This window comes from Xiphias gladius, chromosome 21 (assembly GCF_016859285.1).
Source record: "Xiphias gladius isolate SHS-SW01 ecotype Sanya breed wild chromosome 21, ASM1685928v1, whole genome shotgun sequence".
Classification (NCBI taxonomy): domain Eukaryota; kingdom Metazoa; phylum Chordata; class Actinopteri; order Istiophoriformes; family Xiphiidae; genus Xiphias; species Xiphias gladius.
Window position 1 is genome coordinate 11,102,474 of NC_053420.1, and position 20,479 is coordinate 11,122,952.

At 39.3% G+C, this 20,479-nt stretch overlaps 1 protein-coding gene across 3 annotated transcripts in view; it reads left to right on the top strand.

Annotated features, from left to right (window-relative positions):
- The window catches only part of snta1 (syntrophin, alpha 1), a 31,440-nt gene extending 22,832 nt beyond the window's left edge, over positions 1-8,608 (top strand). Inside the window, exons 3-9 of one of the 3 annotated variants that reach the window (XM_040116539.1) lie at positions 2,782-2,977; positions 3,287-3,476; positions 3,899-4,029; positions 4,422-4,618; positions 6,320-6,507; positions 7,000-7,120; positions 7,215-8,608. In XM_040116539.1, the coding sequence (XP_039972473.1) occupies positions 2,782-2,977; positions 3,287-3,476; positions 3,899-4,029; positions 4,422-4,618; positions 6,320-6,507; positions 7,000-7,092 (995 nt within the window). In that variant the 3' untranslated portion in view covers positions 7,093-7,120; positions 7,215-8,608. Of the gene's footprint in view, positions 1-2,781; positions 2,978-3,286; positions 3,477-3,898; positions 4,030-4,421; positions 4,619-6,319; positions 6,508-6,999 lie in introns of all 3 variants that reach the window. The other 2 variants (XM_040116538.1, XM_040116541.1) reach the window with 2 other exon arrangements.
- Positions 8,609-20,479: the final 11,871 nt, after the last annotated feature.

Consider the following 20,479-nt stretch of genomic DNA (forward strand, 5'->3'; position numbering starts at 1 on the left):
ATTAAGCCCATACTGTTTGTGTGTCGTAAATGTGTGTTCCAGGAAACAATACTGGAAGACCACACATGAAAAGGATGCTGTTAAAGAAGCAAAGAGTGAGTGAGTGTGTGTAACAGAGAGAGAGACAGGGAGAAGGAGAGAGTATGTGAGGCAGACATTTTCAAGGCTATCAATCCAAAATGGGGAAAAAGAGTCAATCTCTCCAGTGATTGTTTATAGATTTGAGAGAAAACCTTTAATGGCGAGAGATTTTTAGCTTTGAAATATTGAAACAATCCCCTTCCTGAAACTGAAAATGAACTGACCTCATGTCTGAAAAGAGGGATAGAGGGAAAGATCACAGATTATAGATCCAGGTCAATATTATTCGGGGAGAATAAGAATTTTGAGAAGAAAGGAGATGCAGACAGGAATACAATGAACTTTGTGCTGAGTCAGAGGAGTCACTGCATGTTTATAGTTTTCAGCATTTAGGTCATGCCCTTTTCCACAGCAACTTAAGCCCCTTGCAGACATGCTCTGTAATCCCTAAACGCTCTTCCAGTTTTAAATGTTGGAATCCTTTTTGAAAAAGAACCTGAGTCATTTTTTCCGTAAACAATTCTCTGGCAATTTGGTTACTTAGGACCACATAACATTTCTGCCACTTTTTGAACATTGCTGTCATGTGAATAAATGGATTTTCTTTGCCATTTAAAGAAAACAGTTTTTATGTTCCTAAATGTTCTTAAATGTTTCTGCAAATAGCATTGGAACCAGTCACAGAAGATGGGAAAAGTGATCACAAAAAAGATTCTGAAGTGGCAAATTAGTCTGAAAAGAAACTTTTGCAAGCCAAAGGGGAGCATTACTTTTATAAAAATGGCTGGAGATAGCTTGGTCTGACGCTGAAATTTGATAACAAATGAACAATCTCTCGCCTTGATCATCATACATAACTTCCTGCGATGCCTGCTCTCATGTGCTAGATACCATTCGATTGAAATTTGCATCTGTAGCAGTCATATACTTTTGATCGGAGTCAACATGAAACTTTTCAGCAACAGACTTTTGCATGTGTGAAAGCTAAAAGGCATTACTTGAACTGGCAAATGAAACAGTGTTGTGGATTAAATGTCCAAAAGCAGCTTTACAGTGAATGTCTCTTCTTCTGTTTTATGTTTGGTGGGCTGTTCGGCTGGGCTTATATTTTGGGAATGGTGGAAGCCCCCTCTCTCACTCCTGTTGTCCTGTGCTGCTCTTCTACTTACCCTCTGGCTGCATGCCTCTTGCACTGTGCAAGGAGAGCACTTCACACTTCCCCACTGAAACCAGAGCTCTACCTTCAGCCTTCAGCCTCATGCCTTGCCATGTCCTCTGGGCTATTTTTACTCCTGCAGAGGCTATCTCTGCCAAACCCATACCACAGCCTACTGGACTGGAGCTGAGGCCATGTGTTTTTGTGTGTGTGAGTGTGTGTGGGTGTGTGTGTAGGGGTATGTACGTAGGCGTGTGAGTGGTAAAACTTTTTTTTTAAAAACACAGAGTAGGCCATAATCATAATTAATTTTGTACCACTTCCAAAGCCCCCCAAAATGGTCCGTTTTTTAAAATTATGGTCCATTTGGTTACAGGATATTATGTCATTACGATGAAACAAAATTTTAAGTCTCGAACCCAAGGGGCAGCAATTTTGTAAATATGAAGATCTTGTAAAAAGTTATTGGCTAACAATTTTTTTTTTTAATTACAATGAAATAATACAGGACTGCTGTAGTTATGTGGAAACAAATGAAACAATTATTTTTTAAATTACATCAACTTCATAAAATAAATATTAGATAAAAATATATACCCACGGGAGGACAAAACTTTCACATAGGAAAAATGGTCTAACTACACTTCTGCATAGTGTAATTTATAGATGAAGGGTTCTATCAGCACACATTTTTTGGAACAAGCACAGTGTTTTAATGTGCTCTGAAGACTCCTGTCCCCTGTAATTATGGATATACAGATACCTCTTTTTTACTGTCAGTCATACAGTACAGTAACACTCAATACTGATAGTCACATTGACCAAACTGACTCATAGCGGCATGACAACACAAATACCTTTACTGACCCCTGATAATTATTGAAAAATGAGTCAAATTCAATCGTGCGTATACAAATTAAAACAATTTTAAAACTATATAATTAGTTTATAATTACAAATCTGAAAATTTTGAAATTTTAAGATAATTAGAATTTAGGTTGTGAATTACCAACACCTCCAGCTGTGCACTGGGTGACCAAGCACAGCTGGAGGGAATCACATCCACTCTCGGCCTCCTGCTGCTGCTTAAGATATGCCCACCATGCCAGAATAACCCACATGCAACGAAAAATACAAAAAGAAAAAAAACTCTTACGTTCACTAAATCATAAAAATGAACAATAGTTGTTTTTATTTTAGTAAATCATACGATGATGGTGATACGGGTGTTTTACTTTTTCAAGAATAGAATACACAATACACCTGGTTGTATTTGCCATGATAGGAAATGTTTTTTTTCTTCATAAAGAAGCATGATAGGCTTTGTACAATAGCTGAGAAATCAGCAAAGTGATAGAGAATTCATTACAGACGGATTTCTACATCTTTTTTGAAGCTGTTCTAATGTGCTGCTACAGTTTTCAACTCATCTCTGAAGCTGGAGGCTCCATATTCATATCCCAAATTCCTTTTCTCTCCCTCTTCTTTCCTCGTCTGCCTTTCCTCCTTATCTAATTCTCTCTCACACACTCACTCTGCCTCAGTGAAATACATCAAGGAGATGTCGGCCTTCTTTAAAAGCTCAGGGTCCCCTGGGGCTGGCCTCCCATGGGACTCTCCCCCCTCCACACCTCAGAGGGGCACTGAGCTCTCCCCTGCTGAGGTAAAGGAACCCCGCAGCATCCCGCTGAAGATGTGTCAGGTGTCACGAAAACAGTGCCCCCCGGACACAGAAAACAGGTACTATATGTGAGAAATGTACTACTTTACGTAATATATGGTTTACAGTACAAAAAAAAAAAAAAAGCGGACATACCTAAACCTGAAAATAAGAAAGTGGTTTAGAGAGAATACTGTAAAAGGGACTTCTACTTCTTGAGAGACATCTTGCTCATATATTCTCTTTGTTAATATCTGAAACCTGCTCTTCACCCTCAAGCTCTTCTCTCTTTTCCCATGTGTCTTTTATTTCTCTAACCGCCCTTTTTCCAACCTCCTTTTTGTCTCCCTGATTGCTCCGCTCTCTCTCCCTCTCATCTCATCTGCCAGGTATTTCGAGGTGATTTCATCCAACAGAAAAAACTCTGTGTTCCTGCGGGCAAAAGACCCAGCCATGGCCCAGTCCTGGTACAACGGCATCCAGGCTGGTGCTGCCAACCTTTTGCCACGAGTGAAGGAGGAGATCAAGAGCATGAAGCCTGGCATGGAGGTGAAACATCTGGGATGGATTACAGAGCAGGTATGCAAGAAGACAGCTGTACATGGGATATACTGCAAAACCTGCTACACAGTATTTGTTATGTATTTTTAAATCCTGTTTTTAGTATTTTGATGTTGTTCTGTTATGATTTGTTCAATATGTTACATACTTTTGTGCCTGTTTAGGGTCTTGCTATAAACAGTTTTCCACCCTGTTGAACAGTACATTTGTATTTCCTTAAGAACATACAGCAACACGGAAACGCAAAGAGCACATGCACAGAGCACATGCACATACACAGGTCAATGTATGGTCATGTCAGCTACCTGATTCCAGATTTTTGACTGGATCCAGCTGATAGTGTATACACTGGCACTTATTGACTGTCATAAATGTGCCATGTATGATCTTCGTAAATGAGTGAGTTTAAATGATTTCTTCAATTTTGTTACAAAATGCAGGTGGCTCAGGGTCCAGAAAGACCAGTACTGGCTTTGTTGACTGACAGAGACCTGTTCCTGTATCCCTCCTTGCCTGAAAGCAAAGAGAGCCTCAGCAGCCCCACCAAGAGTCACCCGCTCATCACTACCAGGTTCACATGCACAAATGTCTTCATATACACAAATACACCGCATTTAGTGGTAGACACTAACACACTTGTGGTCTCTCTGCTTGTCTCTGTGTTTTGGTAAAACACATTCACATAATGCAAACATCCACTTGGCATTTCATAAACGTAACAGATCTGTCCTCCAGCCCAGTTTTGAGTTAACAGAGCTTCCTATGGCTTATTTTGGGCCAGTCAAAGAGCATGTGCTTACTCTTTCCATAACCAAACTGTTGGGCATTTTGCCATATATCATCACATTCATTTGGAAGACATTAGTAGAGCCAGAACTTATGAGTCATTTGTTTTTCCTCCCTTCTTTCTCTCCTGTGGACTCATCTCATCCATGTTTTACTCATACTTTCTCTTTCCTTTAGACTGGTCCACTCTGGCCCAGGAAAAAGTTCTCCTCTCCTGGACTCTGAGCTGTCATTTGGCCTGCGTTCAGGCACCAAGCAAGGCGTGGAGACCCACGTCTTCAGGGTGGATTCTGCCAAGGAGCTGTCCACCTGGACTCATCTGCTGGTGGAAGGCTGCCACAATGCTGCTGAGCTCATCAAGGAGGTCACCACGGGTACAGATACAGAGATTCTTTGACTTCCAGTTCTCTCTTTATGCTTGTGGCACAGTCCCTCTACCTACATGTAGAAAATTCAAAATTTGTTCTGAACTGATAGGATCCAAGGGATTGGCCAGAAATAATGTTTGGTCTTCTTTGAGTGTTTTAGTTGTAGTTGTTGCTGTTGTTGAAGATGGCAAAACCAGGATTCAAGGTTTCACTGCCACTGAGGTCAGCTCTGGTTAAAAAAAAAATTGTCTGCTCTTGGTCCTGCAAGTTACTTTTGATGAATTCACTAAATTTTTTCTGCGACATAATAACCATTCAGTCATATGTTATAGTACACAAGAGAAGATTCCATTGAGATGCCAACAATGCAGTTGTTGTTGTTACAGTGACTAACTCTAATTGGAATTCAGAGCAAGGTCCTTTGAGTGTATGATGAGAATCAGAAACAAAAGCACATTATGTTCTAAGCATTATTAATCTGTAATAACCAAAAAATAAATAAATTAAGTAAATATTATGTAGGCAGAACATTGTTTCTTTTATATTTCTGTATAACATTCCTCCAAAAGAGAATGCTTACAAAAAACATTTTATATATCACCAAAAATGCCATGATCTAAATATGAATAGAGTAGTCCCACTACCAAAAGGCAGAGTCTGGAGTCTGCTGCCACTCTCAAATTGATTGACAGGTCTTTTACACTGACTAATGGTAGACAAGTAAACCTTAGCTGTTGTTAATGTTTTATGTCACTGTTAGATATTTGTTTCCAAGAGTAATGTTGTACAAAATGCCTATATTAACAATTTGGATCTGATGAGAATTACAAGATGCTGATTTCTCCTTCTATAACAAAAACTCTTCAATTATATCTATGAATATACCTCATTGTTTTCATGCAAACAATTACAGCTTGGGCTGTTGGTTTCTGTTCAGCAGACACATACAAACATTTCAATACATAATATGGGCCTGTCTCACAAAGCAGAATTAGAAGTTATGATTTATTGTTCTTTACACAATGATTTAGGGACTGTATTCTTTTTCACAATGTCCTCAATCTCTGCAGATTTCTTCTGGCTGCATGTGTATAAAAGATTTGAAGTGGGCTTTAGTAGCTTTGGTAATAGATTTTTATGAAGAGCTTGAGAGGAGACAAAACATGTTTTTGTTTCAATATAGCCGCGTGTTTTATAAGCCCCTGTCTGCACTGAGTAAAACATACAACAGCTCTTTTTACTTCCATGATCCAGATTCTGCATTTTATTCAGTAAAATTAGTTCAGGAAATTTAGTAGTCTGGCTTTGTGAGACAGCCACCAGTTCCTAGTAATGTACATATACAATGCCCTCTGCTGGTAGCATGAGGTGGTGCAAAGATTTTCTTCAATAATCTAGAATGGTTTAATTTCAGTATCAGAATTAGGATGAGTGTTCCATTTAACTAAGATTTAGACCTATTCTCTTTTCTTAACAATAAGCATGATCTGAATCCATTTTTTACCCTCTCAGTGCATTAAGATATCACATTCATAGGATACGGCCAAGAATTCTGGGCTCTGTATCAATACTGTAACACTGAGCTCACATAAACAATATGCAGCATAAATCTGGATTTATTTGCGAACAACTCCGGCTGGCCACTGTTACACTGTTACTTCTTTGTGCTGCCTCTGTGTAACCCCTGTGTTTTTTCTACCCGGGCAGCCTGTAGTTGGAATGGGAAGGAGTGTACCCTGGGAGTGCACATCGATGAGGGTTTCACATTGTTCACAGAAGAGATGGGTGTTAGGAAAAGCATTCTCCTTCAGCAGCCCTTTGAGCGCCTAAGAATGTCCTCAGACGATGGAGTTCGCATGATGTTCCTTGACTTTGGAGGCCCCGAGGCTGAGATTGTAAGCAACTATTTTCTATTGAACTTTCTCAGTATGTAGCACTTTTAATATTGTTAAATTATCACCGCCATGAATTTGAGCTGTTATACTGAATATGCCAAAATTAGCTTAAAGCAGAAAATGGAGTTTGCCCAGTTGTCAAGGAAATGAGGTATCTCCATGACAAATGAGTAAACTCCATCTGCTGATGAAGACTGTAAAATGTGGTTGCACCTACTGGAAAAATCTAGTAAGTGGACCTTGTGTTAAGATTATTTTGTTAAACTATATTCCCAAGGTCAAAAATGAAACATACTGATGTTTGAAAATCTATTTTAACACTATTTAAATGTATTGACCTGTTTGCTTTGTATATATATTCATATTTGGAAATTATTATCGGTATGCAAATATGTTTATACAAAATGAGAGGTTTATATTACAAAACTAATTTCATTCCTCTGTCTACTTTCTCTTTTCTTTTCCCTGCTCCCTATGTCTCTGTTCTTTCAGCAGCTGGACCTCCACTGTTGCCCTAAGACCATAGTCTTCATCATCCACTCTTTCCTATCTGCGAAAGTCAAGCGACTTGGCCTCCTGGCATGATAACGGCCAACCATCCAGAACACCACCAGTAGGAATATTCAATAAAACACGCAGCCCAGAAGACTGAAACACACCAGAGAATGGGGCCCAGGAAAAGATGCTCACTAACCCTTTCTTTTCAGATTTCCTAGACCTCTAAAATGATCACCTCTGGTCAAGTATCTCCTGGTCTTTGTAGTGGAACGAAGAGAAAACTGCAGCATTGATGGACCTATGATGGACTTGTAGTTGTAAGGTAAAGTGAGGCATTTACAGATGGCATAAGCCAGCGGCCACTTAAAGGGATCTGACATCTGTTAAATCTGTCACTGTAAGTGATGAGACTTTGTGATAGCAAACTGTGTGATTATGACAGCTTGCATCTTAATGTTTCTAAGCTTGAAGTCCCAACCTTTAATTTTTTTTTTTTTTTTTTCCCCCCATTGTTTTGTCTTGTTAGATGAGTCACGACAGGCCTTTGTCATGAGCATCCTTTCATCTCCCAATCTTTGCTTCATGAGCAGTCATAAAAAATTTATTTCACAAATGTCCTGATTTGATGTTGGACAAACATTTTTTTCTGAAGGCAGCTGCTTCATTGGAGTGACAGGATGACATGACTGATCACTGCATGATCAATAGTCTGTACTGAACAATGTACAGAATACTGCTACGGCGATATGCTGTTTATGTGGAGATTTAAGTTGCCTTTACCCTGAATGTTAATGAAAGAAGCTACATGCTTGTTGTTTAGACAGCTCCCAAGTGGCAAATCAAATTTTTCATTGCAGCTGAACAACTTCTTATTTTATATTCTTCTGTTTCTGTCCCCTATTTTAAGCATGCTTATAATCCATGGCCTAACAAAGAGAGAGGACTAACAGAGTATAATATTATAAAAGGCTTTTTTCAAAATTGTGTTTTAATTTAAACAATAAATTAGATAAAAAACTTGTAATTTTCCTAACAAAAAGACACTTACCTTTAATCTGGAAGGCTTTAGTGAGGCAGTGTGACACAGCAGTTTCATTTGATTTCAGCCCATGTGAACAAAATATGAGCTATTGTGTTCTTGGTGGTTGTCACATCATCATTTATTGATAGATGACAAACAGTTGGCTGAGATGGTGCCGGTCCAACTAAGCTACTTCTGTACTGATAAGCTTCCAAGTAAAATACTGAGTCTAGCTCTGAAATAAGCCAGTTTTATAGTGCTAAGTGTGTTTTTTTTGTAATTTAGTTACCAGACAGGAAAACAGGCTTCATCAGAAAGCACTGATTGTTCATTTTACACTATGTTCAACATTTAAATATGTTAACTCAAATACAAGATGAAAGATGTCAAAGTGTTTGATCTTTTTTCTTTATTATTTGTGTCAACTGAATATCCACAACTTGGGGCCTTCTCTCTCTGTCCAACACTAAACAATCTTGTATTAATATATATTTCAAAACTAAAACTTGTTTGCTTTCAACAATAAAATGTATTGTATATTCTTATTTAAACAAAGGTGTGCCTTGCAGGGTTGTTTGTATATAAATGTGTAATAAACTTTGTTAACTTTTATTGTTTACTTTGAATGTGTTTATTGACAAAGCATAAATGTCATTTAAAATTTTGTTACTTCAATTTGCATTTCTGAAGATTGAGGCTTGAAGATAAAGATCACATTTACACTTTGGTTGCAAAATAAGCTTTTCTGTAAATTAATTTAAAAATTGAATTTTAAATCATACATATCCTAGAATGAAACTAGTATCTTGAATTCCAAATAGTTTTATTGATAGCTTAATGTTTAAAGCTGCACTAGTATATATATTTTATTTATTTTGTATTTTTTTTCGCACACAGCAGGGAGCTGTTTTCAATGAGAAAGCTCTGACCAACCCACTGTACGCTGCCTGCTTGGCACCAATCAACAGGCAATAAAAGTTAGTGATTAGCTGGTGAACAAAGTGGAGCATTTAGCAGTGAGAGAGCCAGATGCTTCTGTCAGAACTCGGTGGAGAGCAAAACAGAGCTAGTGAGTACCAGACTTACATTCATCAGAGACACAAACACTGTTCCAAACTGGAGACCACACCATCTGCCACGTACGTCAACAGGTTGAAGTTCCAAACCCATGAGCACTCAGTAATTATTACTACATTGTACAAGAGTACTCACTACTCATGGGTCGTACCACACCCATCTTTGAACCTTCACCGTCATTTCTACACTGTAAAGGTTCGTGACTGTATTGTGCGCGGTTGCTATGCTTTCACGATGACAAAATCAGTCCACAGATACATTAACATCTGCCAAAGTACTAAACTCTGGTACTTCCTGCTACAGTGGGTGCCACCAGGACCACATTTTGCCATGGTGGCACGCAAAGACTTACAAGGTGAAAACAATACCAGCCAACGCTGTCGTGGCTGGTAATGAATGATAACGATCTGTGTTTGCTGGATGTGTAAATATGCTACTGTTTGCTACCACGTTTGCCACATCAAACTTATAATATAGATCAATGTTGTGTTTTCAGCTCGATCCGCTGCCCCCAATTGGCCAAGAAAACTCAGTTCATACAACTTAAAAGGTGAAACTATGTGCTGTTGGACAAAGTGTTGGTTCCTGTAGTAATGTTTTGAAGCTTGATTTGGATTTCGTGCACGCCAGCTTTTTTTGCATCTGGAGAAAGAAAATCAAAGCTGGGTCAAAGAGGAGGGCGTCTGTCAATCAAGTACACACTCTTAAATCATAATTGTTCTCAAAAATCTATCTATCTATCTATCTATCTATCTATCTATCTATCTATCTATCTATCTATCTATCTACCTATCACAGCTCTTAACAGCCATGTAAAGTCCCCTTTTAAGTCAGTCCGGATGCACTTCATATCCAGCTACAAGTTTTAATGTCATATCTCATGGTCTTTAACGAGCCATTCCACTGAGCAGCTTCAGACAGCAGATCTCGCCTTCGTGCTGTCTTTACTTAACAGTCCCGGCCGGTGGTCTGACAGTTTTATTAGGTCCAAACAGATCTGTCGAATGGGCAGAGCAAAACTGGTGATGAGATGTTTAAGTCAGCGGGGTGTGTGATAGAGGCTTGCTGCTAGCCATTGTAAAAAAGGAGCGAGCAAACAGTCCCCTCTTATGCTTTTACAGCTATGTGGCGGTGTTATCAGTGAGGCGCAGATGCTGTTTGTTGCTGTGCAAAGTGTGAGTCTGTGTGTTTGCTTATGCCTTTTCAACACGCAGGCATTTGCATGTGTGCGACTGAACGACAAATAGAAGCGGGAGAGTCTAGTAATAAACTGTGAGTTGTATATCAGCCTTTCGAATCAGAATAGAGTGTTCACATTTGATCATATCGGCTCCCTCTCCACTCCCTCCCCCTTTCCGCTCTCGGTCCTCTTGTTGAGGATGTTGCCATGGTAACGTCAGGGAGCTCTCAGATTGGCTGTGTCCATCTCTTCCTCTGAACTATGGTTTTGCTGCTGAAATTGCCAATCAGCCTCTCAGATCCGCTGGAGAAGAGGAGGAGATTGTGTGAATATATTTTGATTAACAAAAATTGAAGGGCACTTAGGGGGAGGAGAAAATATGATGTTAGTAAGGGAAGGGGGCTAAGAGAAAATGCTGCACTAGATAGAATACACTCTGAAATCGCTTCTTTTGTGTTGACGGCAGGAAAACAAACACTATGACAGACAAAGAGAAGGAGCGTTGACTCTAAATAAGATCGGACAGGCACTGTAACATTTTACCAATCACGCATTATGGTCTTTGTTTGAATTCCCACAATAACCAGGAATATTGTGTGAATGTAGCCATGAAAGAGTGAAAAGAACAGAGACTAGAGATAAGACTTCGCATCCTTTCTCGTCCAGCCTGATCAGAGTGTTTAAAGGACCATACTGATGTTTTCAGCTTTCAGCCCATATACAAATTGTATTTTACTTGACAACCAATTATTTTTCAAAGTGGTAGCTTAGAATTTCCATTCATTTCTGTGCTTTATGGAAACGTCTTCTTTTTGTTTTGTATGTTTCTGTAACTTGCAGTGCAGATGTTTCATATCGGTCTGCAGTTGCAACTGCATTACGACACACCCAGAAGGCAAATTTGACCAAAACAAATGCAGAAATTACGTTTACTGTGTTGAAAGGCTCTAGAAAATTGTTTTTTGCCTGAAAGATTGAGAGCCTGTCACGTAATTGATATGATCCGACCATGTTCGAGAAATATCCGGAGCTGCGTCCATTAAGTACGCAGATCAGCAGGCCTCCTTCAAAATGTTGTGCATGATCAAAAGATCAGGTATGGTTGTGAGAGCAAATTATTTCATAAAACTGATAAGACACATTTTGCCAGACTCCTGTGTGTGCACCTGAGATCAGTGGTGGAATGTAATTATGTACATTTACTCAAGTACAAATTTGTGATACTTGTGCAATTTTAGAGGCAAATACTGTGCTTTTTACTCCACTACATTTATCTGGCAGCTATAGTTACTACTTAGCTGTTACAGATTTTACAAAACTTGATTAATGAACATGAACTTTACATACAGTAGTTAAAATTAGCTCCAACTAGATCAGCTACACTGTAAAATGCTGCTAACATGTTAATGTATCAACAATAACAATTCGCTATATTAAATATAATGTCATGAGATTCTGTACAATACATTATGCTGATTATACTTTGGTAAACATTTGTAAAATTTTAGATGCAGGACCTTTACTTGTAATAGAATATTTTCACAGTGCTGTTTTTGTTTTTACTCAACTAAGCTTTTGCGAGCAACTTTATTTTATTTTTATTTTTTGATTAGTTTTACACCTTTCACACAGAATGGCTCAGGCTTATATTAATGCAACTGACAGACAAGAAAAAAATGAAAAACAACAACAACAAAAAAACACAACAAATGGTACAATTCAACCACCTACATAGTCCAATCCTCTACACGCCGATGAACATCCGGGGAATGGACATTGAGATGGTGAGATCTTACATGTACCTGGGAGTTCAGCTGAATAATAAACTGGACTGGTCTGACAATACAACTATATGAGAAGAGCAGAGCAGACTCTATCTGCGGAGGAGACTCAGGTCTTTTGGAGTGCAGGGGTCACTCCCGCGGACCTTTTGCCGACTCTGTGGTGGCATCGGCCATCTTCGATGCAGCGGTCTGCTGGGGCGGCAGCATCTCGACTGCCGGCAGGAAGAGACTGTTCTGGGATGCCCCCCCCCCCGACCCAGTTGAGAATGATGGCTAAGCTATCACCCCTGATGGAGAACATGTCCCACCCCATGCAGGACACTCTGACAGCTCCTCCGGTGACAGGCTGCGTCACCGGCGGTGTGTGGTAGAGCGATACAGCCGGTCCTTCCGTCCTGCCACTGTCAACACTGCTCCCAATAGATCACTCATACCAAAACTCACAAATCCCTTCATGTGCAGTATCAATGTATACTAAACCGTGCAGTATCAATACTTCCTACGTGAAGTAATGTGACCTCAACCCTTGAGTTTACTCATTTATTTTACTTTTGTATTTGTTTGACTTATTTTGTTAATTACTTCTCTTTACCTACTTTTTCCCGTACTGACTCTCTTGCTATTGCACCATCCCCTTTCCTGCTGTAACACTGCAAATTTTCCCCGCTGTGAGATTAATAAAGGATTATCTTATCATACCACCCCACCCCTCTTCCCCCTTTCATAGAAACTTGATAATTATCTACGTATCCCTCAGCAGTCACAGTCAGATACATTTTCCATGCAGGATTTAACTAAATTAGTTTACGTATATGATTTAACTAGATGAGGGGATGTCTTGATAGCAGCTTTTAACTCGTCCTTAAGTGTGTTTATAGACGCGATCGCCATTTCTAAAACGAAAAGGTTTGCGACAAGAGGACAAAGGATCTTCCTTTGATATCTTGACAGATGACCTCTTACTACCCAGGAGTAGCGCTATGTGCAAGCGTGTCATTTTTCACACCCAGGGAATCACTGCAGAAAGACGCGCAGGCTGTAAGCATCACATGTGCATGCAGCATTTAAGGTCCTTGCAGTCATCGTTTGCATCGCAGCAGACAGATGGCAATAGAGTATCGAGGGAGGAGAGAGAATTTCAGGTCCGCCAGGTTCTAATGTATCGCCGAAGACAGTAGGGGTCTCTGTCTCTCCATACAGAAAAATCACAGAGAGAGCGCTGATGCTCAGCAGGGGATACAGAGAGAGAGAGAGAGCTTTTAAGCTTTGATTGGTTCTGACCTAATTCAGAGCAGGACATCCCACAATATTCAGTACTCTAGTTCTTGTTTTCTCTCTCTCCACCCCTATCTTTTTTCTCCCTCTTAACACAAAAGGACAAGAGAGAGAAAGAGGGCAAGAGATTAATACTAAGGCTCAAGCAGAGCAATTCATATTCCAATTGGAAGAGCGTGTTATCTATTTTCTCACACTCATTCATTGTACTTTTCTTCTTGAGGCATTTGAATCAAAGGAGGATTCAACAGGAATCAAACAGGACTTTCAAGGAACTGAACAATGGCGACAATGTTTAGTCTAGGTAGAACATTTCAACCTTGCGCAGAATCCAAAGCAAACTGCAAAATCACTTTCACATCAACTCCTCAATAACCATGTCAAATATGTACAGAGGGCTGGGGTGAGGCTAAAGCTGAATCTTGTGTCATTGGAAAGTCATTCATCCAAGCTTAATCAGTGTACGCTTTTTTGATTCAATTCAAACTGCCTCCCAGGCAGAAGAAGAGAGGAAAAAGGAAGAGGAGAATGAGAGCTGAGCTGAGCTGACTCTTTCTAACTTTGACAAGGTTTCTCTCCATCTCTTGTCTCCTTCATTTCCCCTCTTTTTCTTTCTTTCACTCTATCATTCTCTCATCCTCCTCCTAGAGGCATGAATTATAGGTACTCATTTCATGCTATGGCATAGCTTGGAATTTTTTTTCAGTCCCCAATATTTTTTTTTAATATTGTTATTACTACTGTATGTCTTAAAGAGCAGGTTAGGGTTATTAAATATGCCAAAGCGAATTGTATTTTTGCTCAAGTAAGCTCCTTGGAAATATTCCATCAGGGCACCCTTTTATTCTTTCCAAATGTAGTTATGAATTTTAAAGTAGACTTGTATTACTAGAGGAGAGGGGAGTGTGATCAGAATATTGAGCATAGCCCGGACTGGAATTCCTTGTTCTTGGAACATTGAGAGGGAGACTGTAGCTGTCAACAGGGGATATTAAAAAAATAAATAAATAAATAAACAAATAAGGGTGAATGGGGGTTAATATTGGCTGCTGGAGATGAAAAGTACACTTAAGTTTTTTGTTTTTGTTTTTGTTTTTTGTATTTGAGGCAATGGGATTTGGCCACATTGCTTTCAGAGAGGAGTTAAATAAAAACATTGCAAAAAATGACTGCATAATACAATAGTCCATAAGGAAATTACAATAAAAATGTTTGATATGTCAAAGCAGAGCTGCATATTTTCATCGCTGCTCATGCTTTCTAGGGTAAAAATGCTTTTTTCCATAACAACACCATCATATAGACATTCTGATCCAACACCTCGTACCACCCCACCCCATCCTTTCTTCAATTTTTGGTATTCATGAGCATATGCTCCTGTGTGAAGTCCCCTGTCAATAAATATGCACAGTCTTAATTGTTCCCACCGTAATTAGACTACAGTTCTGTTCTTTTTGGCTCAGGTGTATGTTAAAGCTCTTTCTTTTGTCTGTGGTTTGGCACCTCTGATGATTTCCATGACAATCGTTTGAGTGAGCGAGGAAGCGAGAAAAGGGGAGAGAGAGGGAGAGAGAGGAGGTGAGAAACAGTTGCTGGAATAAAGCCCCATCTCAATCTGAATAGCTTATTAATAGAGCTGGTCCCAGGCAAACAGATGGCAGCTGCCAAAAACAAACACAGAAATCACAGAAATGAAAACCCTAATTCAATTAGATGGGAAGCATTCCTCACTGCAGCAGTTATTGAGCAGTTTCCATTAATTTGATCATTCTTTTTTTTTTCTTAAGAGAAATGTATTAAAAAGTTGATTTTCTAGAAAATTCTCCTGTGTTTATTATCTGAGGCTGACAAGCAGAGAAAGAAGAGGCCAGGAGGTGTATGTATGTGGGTGTGAGAAGAAAACAGGCTTTAAGTCATTACTGGCTCACGGTTAACAAATGCATTCAAAGTTTCTAATGAAATTATTACATTGCAATGTAATGTTAATAATCTTAATTTATGGTTCAAATTAAAGTAGTACAATAGATTGGTGAGGTAGGTTGTGATTTGTCCCACGTATTAGCATCTTACCTTATTAACTTCTTCGAAATAATGTGCTGTGTTTGGTTTTAAGGCTGTCCACATTAGGGTTTTATAGTCTTTGGACTCAGCAGACAAGACATTGCGGATAACTGTAGAATGTGTGCTTTTTAGCCATGCTAGTGGCATGGCAATGTCAGTCTGTTGGTCAGTCAGTCCTCCACCTTGGATGGATTCCTGTAAAATCTCCAACAGACAAAAAAGGTCATCAGAGGGTGAATCCTAATAACTCTGGAGATCCCCTGACTGTCGCTCTTGCACCACCACGAGGTCCGAATTTGCGTTTATCCAGTACTCTGGCTTATGAGCACATACCTGCAAAACTGACGACATTCCCATCAGCCTCAGCCGTACTTTGTGTGGGGTGATGATTAGCAAATGTTAGCATGCTTACATGCAAAACTTGCTAAAGACATTACATTTGCTTAACATCAGCATGTGAGCGTTGTCAATGTGAGCGTACAGCATATTGGCGATAACTTTTAACTCAGCCTGGAAGAGACGCTAGCATGTCTTGTCCTGATACTGATACATCACATAGTTTAGGATAAACACTGTTTAACATTAAGTTTTCAAATTTCATTCCTGACCTTGGAAACAGCAGTTGATGCAACAATCATTCACTTAGATCATGTGACATTACTGAAAGCCCCAGAGGACCAATAAATGGACCTTGAGCAAATGTTGTTATGTCACGTGTTTTTTCCAAAGTCAATAATAAACTCTGAGACTCAACTTTCAGGGATGGGAGATTTCTGACATCCTCACCTGGCATGAAGATTTGAGTATGGCTCCAATAGTGTTGGCTTTTGCCCGCTAAGTTTTGATGCAACTGTTGCCCGGATTACATTCATGGCAATGTTCTTTCCAGTGAAGGAAGATTTATGTTTTTGCACTGCACTGAAGTCATAGGATGGTGGTTGTAAACAGGTCCTGTCTTGTGTTGTCACAATCTTTCCCCAACCTTCACCTTAAAAGGTTGTTGAGTTGCAACAGGTGGACGTTGTATTGCAAGAGCCGATTTTGTAGGAAAAACAAATTAAATGTTATGTTGTCACTGACTTTTTGCATTTGCACTCTGTATGAGCACTTTGAGACTTGGCAGATAAGTTCGCGCAAAAAGTTTCCTCATTATGTTGATAGCGAAAAAAAATGATTCAGGTGCCATTACATTTCTCTCAAAATGTATCTGCTCATGCAAACTAGTCATATATAAAAGTCATTTCTGGGAGACAGGGATGCATACCCAGTGGCATCAAAAATTCTCGCAGATAAGGTTTAATTTGCAGTGTCCAGGCCCAAAAATTTGGTAGAATTTGAGTTCCAGTGTTTCTCTTGCATACTTAAAGAGAATCTGAAGCCTCTGGAAACACACAGACTCCTTACCTGTCTCACACTCAGGTGGAGCACTACACCTTCAACACCTGCTGCCGATCTCCATGGCAAGTTAGCTCGACATTGAAAAATTGATTCTGGTACAACTTTACTCCCTGTACTGACAATTCAAAGAATGGATTGGTAATAGTGAAAAAAGGCCACATGATCACATGTTGTGACCATGTGGCCTTCATCCAGGTTTGTGTGGCAGCACCCGGAACTCTGTGTGAATGATTTAGCCCAGGATGTTCCTTTGAAATGAATCCCAAGTTAGAATTCAATCCACCTGCTCCAAGTTTTTCAACTCAATTTCTTTAAAACTAGGGAGCCTGATTGAAAACACTTTAGAGTGATAGAAAGTATCATTACTTGGAAGAGAGACAGAAAAGGCAGAAAAAGGGGGAAACAGTTCTTGTGTATTTGATTCTAATGAATGCAGATGCACCTGACAAAAATAAATGTCCCTTGGGAAGACAGAAAAAAGTTTGTCACACAGACATAAATAGAGACCAAGAGGGTTTACAAATAGTGCAATATGTTAGATGAAAACTGCAATCATGCATAAACCATTCTGGATTCTGCAGGTACATAAACACTGTAACTGGTAAAAAGCACAATCGAGCTCACAGTGACAGAATGAGTTTGTCCTCACTCTAACTTCCTTTGAGTTAGTATAGACAGAATTCACTTTTTTCATCTTTTACTAAATGATTGATCATCACAATTTTTAAGAGGTAAACAGATACATAAAAAAAAATCAGCCATTAACATTTATTAGTCTTGGCTTGTTGCTGTTGTCATATGTAGTTTATTCCGGGGTAAAAACCTCAGCGAATGGATTCTACCATATTAGCTATGCAAACTTTTGCACTTATAGTATATAGAAAGAAATTATCTATGGAATCATTTTAATGACGTAGTATATGTAAACACACTGTTGTGCTGTTTGTAGCTACTACTCAGGGCTAGGTTTTTCATTTTTAAACTTCACCGATAATCATTTCATCCTTCAGAGGAAGAACAGAAATTGATCAGATATCAATATTGTGTTGATTCAGTATTTCTATTAACTCACAAACATGAGCAAACCTAACTATCCTACCTAAAAAATATTTCCATTAGGCCTATATCTAAAACATGATAAAACTGTGCTGCGTGGTTCCTTTGGTCATACTTCCTGTGAGTGCAGGGGTTTCTGCTTTTTTTTATTGCAGCAGATAACTAGAGTTTCGGGGAGATTTTTGGCATTGTGAGCTTGTAAACAGTCTGTACACAGCCCCTCATGTCTGCCTATATACATGGCAAAATGATGTTTCATGTTTTATTTTAATTTTTTAACCACTGCATGGGAGAAACTGATTATTTACTCTGCAGAAAGAAGCTAGCTGCACAAGCTTATTGTTTTATGCACTAGAAGTCATTGTAGTTGTCTGGTATCAGTAAATCAAATAACCATTCAATATTTTTATTTTCTTAAATGTGTCCTTAATATTTTGTGATTGATAATTACATGAATAAAATGAAGCTGCAAGCGGCAATTCAAGCCTTTGCGCTCAACGGAATGAAGCAGCTTTATCATCGTAAATTAAAGCCGCGAGCAGCAACAAGCAGGTTTCAGGCTTCACAAAGCCGAATAAAGTCACTTCAGCTGGTTAAATTCTCTTTAAAGAAGGAGTGAGAGCAATCACACACTTGTTTCATCATCACAAAGCCTGTAGCATTTCAATAATGGCGCGCAAAAGTTGTGCCATATGCCCCCCCCCTTCATCAGATTTGAGCAAAACTCAGTGTGTATGTTCAGGAGATAGCGCAGGATGTCGCCAGTGAGTTTAATCGGGTTGCTCAAAGGTATCTTGAGTTATGAACAAATATATGATAGGCCACGCCCACGTGCACCAATCAATATGGCACTTCAGGTTTCAGATAATATTTGCCCCAAGAGCATTCACACATAAATTGGTGAAATTCTTCTCACTGGGTTTTGAGGTACACCTTTTTGGTATTTGTGGCGCCCCTATGGGTCTGGCTCATGATGCTTCAATATACCTATTCCCACACAGGCCCTAGAGATAAGTAACCTGATTTGTGATTAGTGGACAAATCATTATGAGTTATAGCCATTTTCTTGCTAAGCCCTGGCCCTTTTGAAATTTATCGGTCAATACCTTTAAAACTAAATAAGAGATCAACATGCTTTATGCAACTTTTGATAGGCTTGGTCAAATGATAAGCTACGTACAGTTTGGTAGCCATCAGACCCATGATTTAGGAGATGTCAAAAATTTGTTTTTTTAAAATTTAAAATGGTGGAAAATCCATCCTGCTGGACTTTTTTGGTCCGCAAGGCTTTTTTGTAGAGCTCATTGAGCTGGACATGTGTGTCAAATTTCAAGTCAATCGGACTTTCTGTGTGAGGGGCATGGCCTTTACAAAATTGCGTTTTTGGGCCTTAATTACAGCGCCACCATCTGGCCAATTGGGCTCATATTTGTTGGGAAGTACTTGCACATCATTTCCAGGTATTGGGCCAAGTTTCATGTTTTATAGATCATTCCAGTTCATGGCAATTTGAGCGAATTCATCAGAAAGTAAAGTAAAATAAAATAAAATAAAATAAAAAAACCAGCACAAACACAATAGGGTTCTGCCCCTTCCGGGCTTGAACCCTAAATAGGCAGTAGAAAGAGTCAGTAAAAATTTATTGTGAAGTTAAATTTACTGTACATTGGCAAAGTATGCTCCACAGCTTGGTTGCTATGGTGCTGATTTTAAGAACATGGGGCTTTTTCACCAACCAAATGGTAGGACTGTCTATTATACAACATGCCAACATGTTGAACTATATTCAATTGAATCCTTTCCCAATCTCATCTTCAAGCCTACTGAAATAGTGTTACATGCCATGTGCATGACAGAGCTGAATAACTGACTTCCTGAGTAACTATATTGTATTTTCATAACAAGCCTTTAATCCCGAACATCTGGACCAGAACCTTATTACACTAACACAGCCATTTCTCTCTAACACTCTCACCAACATGCAATTACTGGAGGATCTAAGGTGCAGCATGTGTGGGCAATATTGCTTGAATAGAGCAGCTGCTGTGTTTAACAAACATCTGAAACGACTGTGTGTGGCTGGTCCCGTTTTTGTGGCTCCAGTATGAGGTGATCCAGGGCATAAAGAGACCTGACTTTCACATACGTCTGCAGGGGTGATGAGAAAATAGTTATGTGTGTGGCTCTCAATCTGACTCATCTCCATTTCAAGTCAAGAGTTAAGAACTGCTGAGATGGAGAAATGTGAGGCATTATTATTTTACCTCTTAGTCAGTGAGCAATGCAGTTTCTCTACAGGGATGTGGGCTCCTGCCCTGTACAGCCCACAGCCAAATGAGAGAGAGAGAGAGAGAGAGAGAGAGAGAGAGAGAGAGAGAGAGAGAGAGACTTCACTTCTTATCAAACAAGTCTGTCTTCTGGCCACCATTTGCTTAAGACTCTCAACCACAGTTTCCATGTATCCATAAAGATCACAAGTGCAGTATCAGCCTGTTCACATCACTATCTCTTCCTAGGCAAAGAATCTGCTGGACACAGAGAAATATCACAGTCATTTAACACAATCAGATACAAAAAACAGAAAATGTACACTTTGTATTACATCACTGATTGTTATTCAAA